This window comes from Pteronotus mesoamericanus, unplaced genomic scaffold (assembly GCF_021234165.1).
Source record: "Pteronotus mesoamericanus isolate MK-2021 breed Mesoamerican mustached bat unplaced genomic scaffold, CSHL_Meso_final contig_2, whole genome shotgun sequence".
Lineage (NCBI taxonomy): Eukaryota > Metazoa > Chordata > Mammalia > Chiroptera > Mormoopidae > Pteronotus > Pteronotus mesoamericanus.
The window spans coordinates 30854226-30870941 of NW_026555084.1; the positions used below are offsets into that span (position 1 = coordinate 30854226).

Below are 16716 nucleotides of genomic sequence, written 5' to 3' on the forward strand. Positions count from 1 at the left end.
CTTTTAAACAAAGATATACCATACTATCTATATAATTAAGTCATATAAAATGATTTCTTTTTCTCTCATCAGCATTTTGAATTGTATCATCACAAAGACTCATAATCTCCAAAAATCTATTTATCATGTCATAATTTGATATATGGCCAAAACTATTCACTTCCCAGAATTTTAAAGAACTAAATTAAATTTCAATTGTAATGTATGAATTGATTCTACGAATAAACCATAATTAGGTGCAATTCCAAGGTGTCTTGTTGTCACTATAATTCACATGAGAAAGTATAAACCACTTGTTAGTACTGCACAGAAAAGTTAATCCTAAAAAGCTTCATGAAGAACTGAATTCTGTTTAGCAGGTAAATAAAACAGTACTCTTTGCCCTGGCTGGTGTGGCTCAGTGGATCGAGCGCCAGCCTGTGAACCAAAGGGTCACTGGTTTGATTCCCTGTCAGGGCACATGCCTGGGTTGCGGGCCAGGTACCCATTAGGGGGTGTGTGAGAGACAACCACACATTGATGTTTCTCTCCTCCTTCTCCCTCCTTCCCCTCTCTCTACAAATAAGTGTATAAAATCTTTAAAACAAAACAAAAAAACCTTTATTTTCTCTCTCCTGGCTTCCAATAATGAAAACAAGAAGTTATAGAAGTTCAAATAAAGTTAGAAAGGCCAAGGTCAGGCAGAAAAGATGGCATTTCACTGGACATAAAAGACTATGTTATTTTTAAAGTAAGTGTTCCATACTTGGACAGCTTGACTGTGTAACTATGGATTTATGCTGCCAGGGAACATATGGGTTATACTTCTCTCTGCCGGCAAAGACCCTAAAGCCATATCTGTGTCAGAAATACAGTCACAATGGGGCATCTGATTGTGTCCGCGGTTGACCCCAGCCAGAGCCAGGCAATGACATCATTTGTGTCCTGTTTTTGCCAAACTTTCAGTCTCGATGAAACAAACATGAGTATTGCACAAAGGCTGCATCGCATTTACTTAGAAGTCAGAGGTCGTGATTATATGCCAGATTTTTCTCTTCGAGTATACCCAGATCTATAGCTTTTCCCTCTGAAGCAGAGAGCGGGTTTCCCACTGTTGACACAAAACCGCCAAATCATAAATTCTGGAAATCACACGGGCTACACAAATGCCGCAGGCACTGTGCGAGGCATCAGCCCTGTTCCTAGTGAGTCTCCATGCCGCCAGCGTGGCCTTGGCCCCATGGTGGACAATGGGTTTCAGACAGTGGGGCCCTGGGGGTCTATCTGTCCTTTCATTGATTCCCTGGCAATATCAGTGTGGGAGGAGAGTTTTAGAGCGAGATTTATGGAGAGTCCGCTGAATATTCTGGGTTAAAGAATGCAAGGCTTGCCCTGGCTGGTGTGGCTCAGTGGATTGAGTGCTGGCCTGCAAACCAAAGGGTCACGGGTTCCATTCCCAGTCAGAACACATACCTGGGTTGCAGGCCAGGTCCCCAGTAGGGGGCACACAAGAGGCAACCACACACTGATGTTTCCCTCTCTTTCTCCCTTTCTTCCTGTCTCTCTAAAAATAAATAAATAATAAAAATTTTTTAAAAAAAGAATGCAAGGCTTAATTTTAAGTCCACTTAAGGTTGTCAATAGTTTAACAATCTTAGACGTGGAGTGAAACTAGCAGATAAATCGACCTCAGAGAAGCCCAGAAATCCACTCACAACTGCACACAGCTTGGTGCTTTTCTGGTCCCGGCGTCGCAGCTGATTAGAATAAGAAATCGATGCTGCCTCTGTCCATTAATATTTTAATCACTGAAATTCAAATATCACAGCATTATCTTTGCTCTCTGTAATTATTTTGGGACGGTCTTCATGTTAACATGCGAATGATGTCTTGGGAGTAAAAGTGGGAGGAGCGAAGTAGGTAGAGTTCACTGGGAGCTCTCTTTCAGGCTACAGTTGGCATCTGTTCTGCTGAGGCTGCCATTAGGAAGGAGGGAGGAAGCAGCGTTAAGGAAAAGAGCAGGCTTAGATTCACAGAAGGCAAGAACATGCAATAGACCAGACCTTCTAAAAAGCAAACAAAGAAGAGAACAGCCCAACAAGCAGAGATGAAAAGTCACGGGAACAAAATTGAACGTTGATTGTGGCTGTCCATCTCCTTCCTTACAACGGCTATGTTCTAAATGGGCAGCAATATATAACACAACACAATCAGCTGAAAGTGATTCAATCCAAGTATATTTAAAAACTGCATGTCACTGAGGTGAACTTTAAAAAGGTTTTTTCAGGCTCAGCATGGAAAACCAAAACTAATGTTTTCTATAATCTCCCCAGTTAATTTTCATTTTGCCTAAGACTTAACCAGAGGCCACATACGAGGCACATTTTAATCCTCAGCACTTGTCATGAAAACAGGGCTTGGCAGCCATATTTCCATGTGCTGCAATGGAGGAGCTTACAGTTAGTTCTGTGTCATAAATTACAGTAACACTTGGGTCTTCTGTTTTTTTGCAATTACACATTTGTTTTTTGTAGTTAACAGGGTTGACCACATTTACCATTCAGAATATCCTACTAATAAAATTGGAAAAATGTAGCTCATAGATTGTTGCGGTTTTTAAACTTTTCCTTAGTGCAGAATCACTTAAGGAAAATATCCAGAATTTCACTAGCCAAAATAAACGAGCGTGGAGTTCTCACAACTGAAAGTGGGCCGTGGGTGACCTTCGCCATACCCCTCCAACTGGTTTTTCATCTTCTCATCCTATTTTATACCTTCCGTGGTGAATTAAGAGTTGATATATACGCACAGCTTGCAAGTAATACTGATGTCTGTTGCCCTCATTTCACTCATATGGAAACAAAGACACAAAGGCGTTCGGTGGCTTGGCCAATTTGGTCCTCTACGCAATGGAGTCCGGGCTGTCCCCAGGTCTCTCGACTCCTACACCATTGTCTTTCCGTATCACCCTATGGTTTCTCTCTCTAAGAACTGGGGAAACATAAGCCTTGAACATTAAAAAAAAAAAAATCTGTATTTAATTTGGAATTTTATTTCACCTAGAAGCTGTTTACTCTGAAGTGTGATGTTGCCTTACATGGTTCATCAATTAAAAGCTGCATGGATTGGGCTGAATATTTCCTAACTGTAGCCAGGGATTGATTTACATTGTTTACAAATGCCTCCTTTAAGAGTCTGAACTCTGAATGTTCTAAGCAGTGGAAAGAGTACAGTTTACTGAGAACTCTGATGTGCCATGTTAACAAGCAGACTTCTGTGAGGGAGGAAAGCATGGATAATCAGAAGAAAATAGATTTTCAATGTCATGTATTTGGGGGGTGGGGCAACATTGGGCAAGCTGCCTAAGCCCGGCGTATAATTCAATGAAAACGTTTCTTTCAGAATGTCCCTCAGTGCTATTTATGAAGAGCTACTGCACTCCTTACCTCGCCCCCGGGGTCACCGCTTTATTTTTATTTATACAATAAATAAAAGTAAAGAAGAGAGGATTTATTAAGTCTCTTCTAAGCTCTAGAATTGTACAGTCCCATGACAGTAAATATATTATGTGATTACGTGACAGTAATTATGTGATCCCCTAGCTGTGGCTGGGCACGGGGGTCATTTGAGAAATATTTATATTTTTTTAAAACTGCTGGTTGAGAGATATTTGCACCTGGATAGGATCAGAATTTTATCTTAAACCATGAGTATTTATTAATACTTTACAGAGCAAATACAGTTCATTTATATACGAGACGCTATCTACTTCATTCATGGACTTTAAATAAACACAGCTACAGTCATGGTATTAAACTCACTATTCAGCTACCAAATGAATTGTGTCCACTTGATTTGACCGAAAGGCTTCAAGAATTCCATCCCTTTCCATTGCTTCTATACACAAACCCAAATATTGGTGGGAAAAAGAATGTCATTGACCTATTATGATGAGAATTCCTTTGATTCGTTCTGCTGATTCTTTTCTAAATTATATTTTGAATTGTCTTACCTGATAGCATTTGATTTATTAGGTAAGTTTTATGCAAAAATATTCTTACAAAGAACTGTATCACAAAAGTTAGCAACAAAACAACAAAAGTATTTTTGAGAGCTTTCTTTGTGAAAAAATGGTGTTCATTGCTTTATACATTTTATCTTAACCTTGATAACAGTTTCCTAGAGCTCATGACCATGCACAGACAGGCAGGATTTGAACCCAGGGATATAATATTCCAGTGCCCATGATCTTGACCTCCACTTTGTACCCCCCTAAACGTCTCACCACGTGGGGCCAGCACCCAGGGCCATGCAGGCAGCACTGAAACCTAAGACTGAGGGTGAACGGAACGATGCTCACCTTAGACCAGTCACCCATTCGCCACACGTAGCATTTCGAGTAATCCTCACAGTCCTCGGCCTCCCTGGGTCGGGTGGAGAGGACGCATTTCTTCCTGGGGTTAGTACACCTCACAGTCCGGTGACGGACGCCTTTGCCACACTTGACCGAGCACTGGAAAATACCACCAGACAGTTTGGGTCAAGTCAGTGATTCGGAGATATAGACAAATGATGGAATTATGGTAAGTTTTGGTTCTACTTGCTTCCCAATAGCCTATAACCCACAGCAAGGCCAGGTGAAGGAACAGGGAACGAGGAGGAAAGGCTGCCCACCGTCCCAGGCGCCACACGTAGTCCAGGGCACAGCGGGCAGTGAGAGGGTTTCGGGAGCAAGGACCGTGATTACAGGGACAAATATAACGTGGGGATTGCTGACGAAAGCCGAACAGTATGCAGTGATCAAAATGTAAACACTGCATTTGACTGACATCAAATTTTCACACAGATTTACGTAAGAAAACTCACTGTTTTATTTTGCTTAGATTTACTCCATTTTAGCCTTAAGAAATGTTGTGAAAAACAAGAAATCCCTACAGATTGTCGTTTCCCACAAACTGTTCTTGCAGCTAAAACAGAGAAAACCTTAGCCAAAATAAAACAAAGAATATCTTTACATAGTTATATGTTCCTAGAAATCATCATTCTAAATGGTTGCATGGATGGAAATACACTTTGGATCACAGATAGTTTAATTTGCATTATAAATAACTGATGCTCGATTTGACACTGGCGATGTGACAGGAAGCGCCCGTGTATTTCACTGATATCTCAGGGGCAACTACCCTCTCTTACAGTGATGCTTTCTATTATGGAATACGTATAAGCTTCCCAGGTTTACAAAGGTGCGTGCCACCGACCTTCTGGACACAGAGACCAGAATGGTACTGGGGGGACCACGGGAGTGTAGAGGGGAATGAGCTATGGCAGACGTGAAGGTCCACCTTATATTTGTGCCTCAAAAAGGTCTGGAGAAAGAGGTGCAGGTAAACATTGAGCACTGATGCAGTGCAGGAATAACCACGCGGATTCCAACACTTAGGTTTCTGAAAACTTGAGCGTGGAACCAATGATGTTTTCAATACACTACATTTTGCACAAGTAAGTGGTTATCTCCTCATTTATGGCTTGTGTTTGAATATGGTGAGCTTTAAAGTAGACTACATGTGTGATTTGGCGTGTGATTTGGCATTTGTAATATTATATTTTTATTCTTTGCAATTGAAACTAACCCTGATCCATGAAAATCAATTTTTAAATGAACTCAATATAAGGGAGATGTTTTTCAATTAGCATATTGCATTAAGATGTATCATTTTTTGCAGCTGCTGCCAGAAATCTGTAGAGCAGAATCTTTCTGACTATTTACTTCTGAAGAGTTTGCAAAACATTATGGTTGGGCTTGAGGGGGCGGGTATTTTTGTTTCTATGGCGTTTCTGTGAATCTTCTCTCCAGATTGAACTGATTCACTTTGATGTAAAATTGGATATTGCATTCATTCTCAAAAGTACACATCACACATGAAGAAGAATCTATTAAACAGCAAGGTATAGCTCAGGAGATAAGACAACAGAAAGTCACACTATTTGCTCACGGGCATTAGGGGGATTGTGTTCATTCAAATATTGTCACAAATCTTATTCTCTAAGTTATTTTATCCTCATTTTCCAAAGAATGGCTACTAACTGCGGCCTAGCATTTTCTGTTTGTCATTTTCATATCCTATCAATTATGCTGAAATTAAGTGCACAGATGATTCTGTTCTGGGTATGTGTGTGCCTCTGCCTTCGTACATGCGGGTGAATATGTAAATGTGTGTGTGCTGTGTACACACTCCCATGTACTCACCTAATGTGCTCCAGAGCAGCCAGGAAATGTAATGACTGGTATTTGTTATTATGTAACAGTATGCATCATGATAACAGAAAATCAAGCAACAGTTTGGCATGGAACACACAAGCGCACCACATGCTATGAGCTAGCAGGTGAGCGGGGCACTGGGTTCAAATCCCAGCTTTCCCACTTAGGTAGGACTTTGGGTAAACTAATTACTGTGTCTGAGCTATATCATAAAAGGATAAAACTGTTACATTTCTTCCATCGGTGATTAAATATAAATAATACAGTAAATGTGAAGTAAAAATGCAATCCTGGATCATAAAATGATTTGTTAAATGTTCATTACTTTCTTCTACTTCCCCTTTTAAATGCTCTGGGTTATATAATGAGTCAAATGTGGATTTTCATATGTGCCTACTTAACAGTATATTCATGGTATATAAATGAAAAAGCAGAATTCTACAATGTGTATAAAATATGCTCTTGATCATGTTACAGTATTTACGCAATAAAGAGGAAATATATCTGTTTTTTCCTATTTTCGAAATGATTTATAATGAGTGGACTCATTTTATTATCCGTAGTGTCAACAGGTGGCACTGAAAAACACCCGCTGTGGCGCACAGAGATTCCCATCGGGATACGGCGCGCCCTGAAAGAGGCCGGAGGTCAGGGAACAAAGAGGACGAGCCGAGCAAGCGGCATGTGCGCACCTCGGACCACACCCCGGCTTCCCACACGGTCATGCAGTCCTGGCCCTCGCAGCGCTGCGCAGCGGCGGGCTTGGGCCCCGCGCAGTCCCTCTCCCGGGCCCTGGTCAGGGTCCCATTGCTCAGCTGCTGGGTACACGCCACTTGTCTGCTCTGCATCCCTTTTCCACAGGTCCGCGAACACGGGGTCCACTCTGTCATCATCCACCTAAGAGCAAAGCGAGAGTCACGGGAACAAATGAAAAGGGCGCTACCATTTCCAGTGAACTGGGCTCTGCCCAAAGGACCCCCGATTTAAACACCTCTCCAAGTGTCGTTCAGGACGGAATCAAGGCCTACGCCAGAAGAGCGATTCACGAAATCTGGTATCTGTGCAATTCCTGTCACTAAAACCCTCTCTGCACTTCCCATTATTGGGACGACCTTCTGGTGGGGTCTGAGCGCCCTCTAAACGATCTGCACGGTCGTGTTTGAGCCCAGCGCAGGGCCGGCAGGAGCCGGAGCCCCGTTCTGGGTTCCTTACTAGCTGTGCACGTTCTTCAGGCAGCACTTCACAGCTGCGAAGTTTCCACTCTCTCATTCGTAAAAGTGTTCATTGGGCTGCCCTTCAACAGGTTCTCAGCATATACCACCTACATCACAGTAAGGTCATAGCTATTCCTCCACTTCCGTAGCTCCGCTGCACTCTTGTTCGGAGAGGAGGCCACATGCTCAGCCGCTCCCCAAACACTGTCTCCACCCGCGGACATTTGTTGCTGGGGCGTTCGCTGCGGAGATCCGCGGCAGCCGGTTCCAAATCCCCTCCTCCCCGAAGGGCTTCCCCCATCGCCCCCCCCCCCCCTCCCCCGTCCCCCATCCCCCCCCCCCCCCGCCCGCCCCGGGGGACTGCGTCCCCTTGGCCCTCTGTCAGCTGGCTTGTGGCACTCACAGGGCGCTTACAAGTTATTCTCTGGGGAAGTCCAGGGGCTCAAAGGCTGCCTACAGAATGTGACCTTCTTTTGCTGATAAGTAAATCATCTCTTCACAGGGCCTCATTCTTTGCATCCATGACACTTTCCACACAATAGCTTTGCATCAAACATTTCTCGAAATAGAATTTATGTTCCTCTCTCTGTTTTATAGAAACAGTCTCAATTCTTCCAAATGTACTTGAGCCTATGTGTTCTTTTTTTTTCTATTGTTCAAATACATTTGTCTCCATTTTCCCGCCACCACTTTCCCCTGCCCCCCCCCCCCCCCCCCACGCGTTCTTAACAACGGGACAAAGAGATGGTATATCTTCTTATAGCCTAGTTTCCTCATCTGTACAATGTTTAAATTCTAAATGATTCTTTGTTTCTGTTTCTGGGGGGGGAAAAAAAACAACCAAAAAACTCATGGTGACATTTGGATACCAGTGTCCCTTCTACCAAGGTTCTTGTCTGCCCGCCTGCTGAGAGAGGGGCAGACCCACCAGTTCACTTTGGAGGCTCCTGGTAGGTTTTTCCTAAAGGAAGTACTATCCTGCTTCATCAGTTTCTGCTTCATCTTTCTGCACAAGGATACCCAGTCAATGAGCACAATAATCAAAATCCATCTCTGTCCCTTTTCATTCTCCCACTATGGAACTCAGGACACCTGAAAAAAGAAGTACTTGCAATTTTATGGAACCTCATTTTTTGAAATAAAATTCATTTTAGGGATCCCTCAGTTAGTGATACAAAGTTGCTTTTTTCCGTTGCTTGTGAAAAATGCTCAAAAAAAGAGAATACATCAAATGTATTGTAATGAGAGAAAACAGCCTGTATTTTAGAACCCAGCTAATCTGGAATTATCCCATTTCTTTAAGTTTCTTTCTTACAAAGCTATTTACTAGGACATCAATATATTTTATATTTGGCACATAGGGTTCCATCAGGCCATCTGGTGCCATTGTCAAGAAATGTGAATGGAACTTAGACTGTTTCTTACTAGGATGGGGCAAAAGAAGAGGCAAGAGGAATAAAGGTTGTAGGATATCAGGAAGCCTTGGAAGTTTTCCTGTGAGGACCACCATGAATCACCCAGGTCTGTTCTTGCTTTCCGATATTTTGGTTAACCTCACCAACATCGCTTCTTGCTGGTGCAAGGCATACTGCCTCCTTTTCCAAGAGATGAAAAATACTGATTCTAACAAAAAGACTTCCAGTCTCTAGCTATAAAAACCCCTCCCCCAGAAACAGACTTTTGAAACTATTCATTTTACCAGGCATTGTTGCGCCATTTTCCCCCTAGGTGGCCGAGGTCAGTGAATGAACAATAAACGTGCATTGTGCCCTCTGGTCCTTCACTGACTGAGTGAGAAAGTGACACATACACTCCTGTCCTCCAACCAGCTCATTCCAGATTCCTGAGATACCAGAAAAAGCTGCCACTCCTTCTTCCATATGGGAAAGTGACTTGGTATATAAAACAAACGGTGTTTTGAAATATTTTAATAAATTACTTAATGCAAGATAAATAGCATTTTAATGCCTATTAAAAAGAAAAAAGAGAAAGACAATTCTTAGGAATAACAAGAAGAAGAAAGGACCCAGGTTCTTTAGCTGACAGGACAAAGGCCCAAAACTTGCTTCTAAATCTGTCCAGCATGGAATGCAAAGGACTCAAAGATAGAACTGCAGGTAACAATAATTCTTTAGGTCGCCTTTGCTGTTGATTGCTACTCCACTTTAAAAAAAAGCGTCATTAGTTCATCTGCTTATGGAGTTAGGCTGAAAGCATGTAAGCAGGCAGGTGCATAACATTCTTGAATGCATGGTAATATACTCTTGTCTTGCGCATTCTTTGACAGTACATTCTTTTGTCCTATTCTTTAGAAACAGACTTTTTCCTGGCGGGGGTGTGCGATTGTTAGAGGATGCATGCAAAGGAAAGGAAAGGCTGATGATCAAGCTTCCGACACCTTAAAATGCATGGCATCTACAGCAAAGCAAATTTGGAAGTTTCAGCTTTGCAGGGGAAGGAAGGATTTCCAGAATTCTTTTAAGCTCCCATTAACATAGCATGAGCCACATCCACAGGGCTTAATAACTGAGCTTTGCAATGGGCAGAAATTGAGGGAACTCAGGAAGCAGTGCTACCTCAGAAAGGGGGTAGGAGGGAACGTGGATAAGGAAACCGGAAGAGAGCGCTGGCCTCCAGGACCCTAATTCCCAAAGAGATTACTGAAGACAGAAGCCTAAAGAGAGTTCAGGAGGAACTCTGGTCTTCCACCCTTTTCCCTGCTCACACTTCTTCATTGTGGTAGAGGGTCAGGAAGATCATATTAGTTGCAAATCCCTACAAAGCTACAAACTCTGCATATCTGAGTTGCAGGATGTATACATTCACTGACTCCACTGCAGACACTATAGTGAGAGGAGACCAATTCTCTGTTTGGCTCCTTAAGAACTTGCCACTACACGCTAACTCACTGAGCCTCAACAATTCTCTGAGTGCCAGGATAGAAACCGGGCCCCTGTCTTCACATTCTAGAGGAATCGATCCAGCCTCACACTCTTTTTCTCATTCTGTCCCTAAAAGTTTTGGGGACTTTTGACACTGAAGCTTAGTGCCAACACCAACGGTACATCGTTTTATATGAAAATGTGTGGATTTTCAGGAGCCCACTCCCACGAGCCTGGCTGCTAGCCTGCTCCCGGTCCACTCACTCGTCTCTGCCAGCTGCTAAGGCATGGCTTCTGTCTACGCCACTTTGCGCTGCTCTTGAGTTTCTTGCCTGCTTTCTTGCCTAACATTCCTTGGGGAAGTCTTAGGGGACCAAAACAACCAACGATCCAGTAACTAGGACCCAGGGCAGGAATCTGGGATCAGAGATGAGAGTTGGGCAGTTGGCCTAATGGGGGAGGAGGTAAGGATCCCCCAGCTGGACCAGGGAGACTCCACTGACCCTGTGACCAAGCAGGGGACTGGTTCCTGGCCAGTCCTGCTTCGGTTCACATCAGCCCAGGCAGGTTCTAACACACAGTTATGAGGAATTCAGGAAGAAATAGCTGCATTCAACCCAATAACCAGGTTTTTGAAGAGGTGACCGATAGCTGACCCAGCAATTGAAGTGACTTTTCTTCCCCTCAGCAGTTGTTTTCCCGCTGCAGAGAGCTCAGTTAAAGTGAGGCAGATCCTAGCCTGGACGCTCCAATATTCATACCATCAAGTCACCGTCTTTCGTAGACCTTGCTTACCTAACACCTTACATTTTCGTGCAGATCCCTTGCACTGTTTTTAAGAAGATGTGATTCTTGTAACATTTTGAGTGTGTTTTAAAGACCAGCAATTTAACAGGCAAATGGGGCCTCAGCGAGTGGCAGGACAGGGCTACCTGGTTTGGCACGGCTGCTCGTTGCACTTGCGAATCTGTGGCTCTGGCTTTGTCAAGTATCTGCATTTCTTGTTGTCCACAATGCTGATGTTTTTGTTCATGATTTTCGTGCAAGACACTGTTGTCTTCCTTTCTCCTGAAAAGAGCAAATAAAGATATAAGGAAATGTTATTATAGGCATTCATCTAATGGATCTAGGAGGTATGCAGCTTGTTGTAACTTTCAGAGATATTTTACACAAATCTTAGGCTAGATCAGTGAAGGTGATATTTTTTTACATACAAAATGCATCTCTAGGCTTAAGGAAGATGAATGGTAATTTTTTCCATGTTAGAAATTAAATGGCAAGTTTTTATTTATTTTTATTTATTTTTTTAAATCAGGAGAGAGCGCGAACGCAGTCCCCCACTACCACAAATTAGGCAGTCGAGTTTCCCACATGTGGGGAAATCGCAAGGGTCGGCACACCCGGAGCGCGATGGGTGAGCCTCGCCCTGGGAAGGCCGCCTTCGTGATCATGGGGTCTCCCCTGCCAGGGAAGTATGCAAGTTTTTATTTTTATTTTATTTTTTTATTGTTGTTCAGTTACGGTTGTCCCGCCTTTGTCCCCATTGCTCTCCCCTGCTAAATGGCAAGTTTCATATTATGAAGGGCCTGGGGCACCATAAGTTGACAAGATATTTATTAAAGATTTGTAAAGAATATGCCATGTTTAGCATTGAGTGGTGGAGAGATGTATTTGTCTAACACCGATGTGCTTTTATGAAAACACATAAACATGCATGTAAATATGTATTTATCTTTTTCATTTATTGTACATGATCAGTGCTCCGCACTAGGTGAAGCAAAGCAAGCTTATTTAAGGGTATGACTCAGACCTTTATTCTTATCACGTCTGATAAAGACCCCAAGAGTTCTAGGCATCCTCATTCCCTAGTGATTGTCGCGTCCTCTACGAATAGCCATGGGGCCCTTGCCATTGTTCACCCGATTTCAGAAAACTGGCTTTTCTACTTCCTCTGGCATAGGAAAGCCAACGATAGGAAATGAAGTCGGTGATTTGTAGGCTGCTAGAAACTCACTTACTTGACAATACCTTCATTTCACCTTATATCGAAAAAGTCTACTGAAGATGTGCTAATTCTGTTTCCCTACAAAAACCTAAATGTTTATATAGGATTTAGTAATCTAACTTATTCTTAGACATTATAGAATAATGAAATAGGCCAACAATTTTAAAGCCCCATTGATCATGAAGGATTAAGAAACAAACCACAAGTCTTCTGAGTCACTCTTCCAAAGCCCAATAGTTAGGGCCTTATGACCACCTTGCATTCATAATTAGGGAGCTCAGAGTGTTCGTGCTGGTCATGTCAAAAAAGGACAACCGGGGCTGGCGGCAGACAGGCCACTCTGTCATGACAGAGAGGGAAGGCTGGCATCAAGGAAGGAAAAAAAGGGATTGGAGAGAGAGAGAGAAAGAGAGAGAGAGGAAAGAGAGAGGGGGGGAGATTTTAATAATTTTTGAGCATCATTTACTTGGACCTAAATGGGGGATGGGAAGAGATAATGGAGTGGCCAAGTAGAAGGAAAAAGAACAAGCATAAGTTCAGGATCTTCCCTTGACTTCCCTCTCAACCACAGTGAGCATAGTGCTGCGACAATTTATAGTATAAAAACATGACTATGCCTGTATGTATGCAAACGTGGATTAACTCACAATGTATCTGTGGTTGCTGCATGCCATGTAACCAAAACCATTAGATCTTCAGTTCAATCTTCTGGCATAGGCAGCACATTAGACTTAATCACAGTTGTGTTCAATACCCACCTGGGGTATTGAACTGGACTGGGGACCAACTTCACACAATTTTCAAATAAACTGCTAGAGAAGCAAAAATGACTTATTATGCTCCTTTTTTTTTTTTTTTTTTTTTTTTTAGAGAAAACTGGCCCCAAGAGGTAGGCGTTATCTAAATGTAAGAATCTGGGAGCCATTTTTGGTCGAGTTCCTCCTAATTTCCAATGCTTTGGTGCTCCTTTATGACCTGATGCATGTACCACATACATATCTTGGTCAATTTTCTCTAGTGCCAGCCTATAGGAGTATTATTTCTATGTTACAATGATGTCAGCCTAAAAGTAGGATTAGAAATATTACATTTATGAAATATAAGTGCTAGTTTTCAAGTCTAATTAAAAGTCTTCATAGTCAACAAGACACTCCTTCGCAGAATAGACATCATTGCCTAAACCCACTTGAATAATGGCTTTTTGCCAACTACAAAAATAAAAAGATAACCCCCACTACCCAGAAGGCTTTTGCTGAACATATATGTCGTCATGGAATAAATAGCTCAGGGCTAATTATACCGCATTTTCTTCCTTTCCTCAGAAAATATTGTATCTAATCTTAGTTATGTTAGCCCAGAGCTAACATATTGAGCTAGTGGAAAAAAATCTTGCAAGTATCACTACTGGTATATCATAAGGGATAAAGCTATCAGCAACATTTCAGGGAGCGCCTAAGTGGGGCTCAAAGCAAGCTTGAAAGCGTGTGAGTATGAATTGGGACATTTCCACAACGTAGCCAGGAAGCTCACAGCACAGATTTTTTGGCAGATAGGAGAACCTTAGTTCTAATTTTTAAAAAAATTTTATTGAACAAAAACAATAGAATCGGGGGAAAAAATGTATTGCTGAGCTACAGACACTTCATGCCTACGAAAATACAACTAAGATCATAAAGCCATATGGAAATGTTATTGTTCGATTTTTTTCTTTTATATATTTTTATGTCCTAGCCAACACAGGAAATTTCCATTCTAGCATTTAATAGGAGTATTTATAATGCATCCAGTCTGCGGAACCCAGGGACGAACAGAAAGCGAAGCAGCTGGCCTCCTGCCCGAGCCGTGAGTGGCTGCCGGCTGCCGGCGGGCAGAGCGTGCCCACGGCGCGCACCCGCCTCCGCGCCACTCCCACCACGTCCGCGTCGGGGAAATCTGTTTCCATGTTTTGAGGCCAATTATGAATAAAATAAACTAAGCATTCTGCATTTGTCTTACTACCAAGTTTGGGCAATAATCTGCACAGGTCAGGTAATCCTTACGTACCGACTCTTAGTTTTCTGAAGACACTTAACAAAGACTAGACAGATGCTACGTTGCGTCCCTGCTTTCCCGGGCTCCGAGGTGGGCTGATTCTTTTTTCTATGCTGTGTATTTAACCTCTGAAATGGGTGTTTTTAATAAAACTATATTCTATCCAGGCACATCACCTGTCTAGAACTTGCATCACAAACGCAAAACCATGTCCTCAGGAGCGAGTCCAGGGTTTCGACGCGCACGGTGGGAACTGTCTATCTGCTCCTGGAAAAGGCAAAAGGAGCCCTGGCCACGGACAGCAGTGCGGTGATTGCCGGGGAGGGCGCTAGACGGGACTAACCGGAGATGGGAAAACACAATAAAGACTAAATCAAAAAATAAAATAAAACTGTGGAACTCCGGAAGATGGAGACTATATATGTCTTCAGTAATTTTTTTAAAAAAAATTTATTTATTTACTCATTTCTTTGTTGTTGAACTAACAACGGGCAGCAAGCAAACCAGAAGCAAGCACACTTTAATGAGGACGAAGCCCTTTCCTATGAGCACGTCTTAGAGGTCCATAAATTGCTGGCTATTTTCTAGGCATACATTTTAAAGTTGAACAACTGCCAAAATCACATCATGTCATTTACTTCTCAGACTTTCTTTTTAATGTTTCTATAAATTTTTTTTTCCCTCAGGGTTCGGGCTTTATAGTAAAATGACTATTTTGGTTTTTATTTTAGTGAAAACATTTTTATTTTGTACAGTGCACAACCCCCAATATATAATCCAAACTGATCGTGCCATTTCCATGCACAAGCATTTAAATGGGATCTCGTAACCTTCCAGTCCATGTACCCTGACTGCTAGCCTAACACTGAGGGCCTTCATGAACTCACTTCCTTCGACTTTGCTGGTCAAATCACTCCTCCTACCTTGATCCTCACATTTTGCTTCCTAGTAGGAAGTATTCTCACTCAGTCTCAGTGCCTGGGCGCCTTTCTGCACCTCCAGCTCTCGACCCCTGCAGGGACTGCGCGGTTACCTGACCCCTCCCACGGGGGCAGTGAACTCTCTAAAAGCAGAAGGCACGCATCCTTCGACCTCCCAGCAGCAGCAAGTACACAGTCAGTGTTGGTGGAAGAATCGATGAGCGACACATAAGCACGCAATTCAAGCCCCCAGTGCGTTCTGTACAGAGATTCGTCTCAAAATGTGTTTCCTAAAATGGTGGAAAATCACCTGCAGATGAAATGACAAATTACGGGGAACAGTTATCTATACCAAATCCAGTTAATGGGTTATCATTTAGGGATTAAAATTCAAGTTTATAAAGAGTTGATGTTAACATAAGAATGTTCCTACTGATTTAAGGAAAGGAAGTAGGACACAAAATTGTATTAATTTTACTGAAATAAAATAATGCAAAAAGAAAATTACTTTGTTGGCTAATAACATTTATTTTGGTATGTGCACAGTGCCTCTAAAATGGAAAAACGAAGTGCACCCTTGAAAACGGACAGGCATTTGTATGCCGAGATGTTTCCTGAACTTGGACCCAAAAGCTTGGACGCCTCCTTAGAATCTGGCCGGGGACAAGGAAAGTCGTGTCCAGGACATCACAGTACAAGGCTGACAGCATGCAATTCGTAAGCTAGCAGGATCCAGACCAATGTGAATGATGTGGAATGTTGGCTTATGGTTCTCCCCTTTAAATTGTATCTATTTAGATGTCCTAAAAGCCCGTTCGACTCTTCATTTATTTCAAAAGAGGTTATTGAATGTTGGGCTCCTCCTTCCAGGTTTTATTTCATTAATTTATCCTCTGGATCCCAGTGCATCCTGGCAGAGACAGTTACTGTATGCAGCGTGTGAAATGCGGGTTCCTCACATACCGCGCAGGTGCTACGCAATGAAACACCTCTAATGTCTCGGAGGACCCAGACCACCTAAACCGGTCTTTTATTTCAAAAAGAACTTTATCCATGACCTACACTTCTGAGGTGCCAAAATAAATTTGAAACATTCCTTCTAAGATTTTTTAGATATTTTAGAAGACTAAAGCAGAGCAAACATTTATTTCACAAGTATATTTTCAGCTGTTTGAAAATAAAAGGACTGATTTCAATGGCCAATGCTAAAATACAAAATAAGATAGCCATTCAAATTTTCCTAGAATTATCATTAGCATTTGAAAAGATGATTAGGAAATGCATATGTATTTTAAACTGTTAGAAACAGCTGCTTGAGATCACCAGCATCCATTAGATATATTTAAAATAATATTCCCTCTCAAAGAAGGGATTTCTATATCTGGGGCTTTCCCTATCTTATATAACTGATATTAATAAGTTAATA

At 42.3% G+C, this 16716-nt stretch overlaps 1 protein-coding gene and 1 non-coding gene across 2 annotated transcripts in view; both read right to left on the reverse strand.

Annotated features, from left to right (window-relative positions):
* ADAMTS19 (ADAM metallopeptidase with thrombospondin type 1 motif 19) overlaps positions 1 to 16716 on the reverse strand; it is a 228382-nt gene that overhangs the window by 16661 nt on the left and 195005 nt on the right. Inside the window, 3 exon segments of the mRNA XM_054568513.1 lie at positions 4340 to 4492; positions 6931 to 7135; positions 11267 to 11402. Of these exon segments, the coding sequence (XP_054424488.1) occupies positions 4340 to 4492; positions 6931 to 7135; positions 11267 to 11402 (494 nt within the window).
* On the reverse strand, positions 11647 to 11810 carry LOC129066804 (U1 spliceosomal RNA). Its single transcript, XR_008528738.1, has one exon. It is a non-coding gene; the product is annotated as a U1 spliceosomal RNA (small nuclear RNA).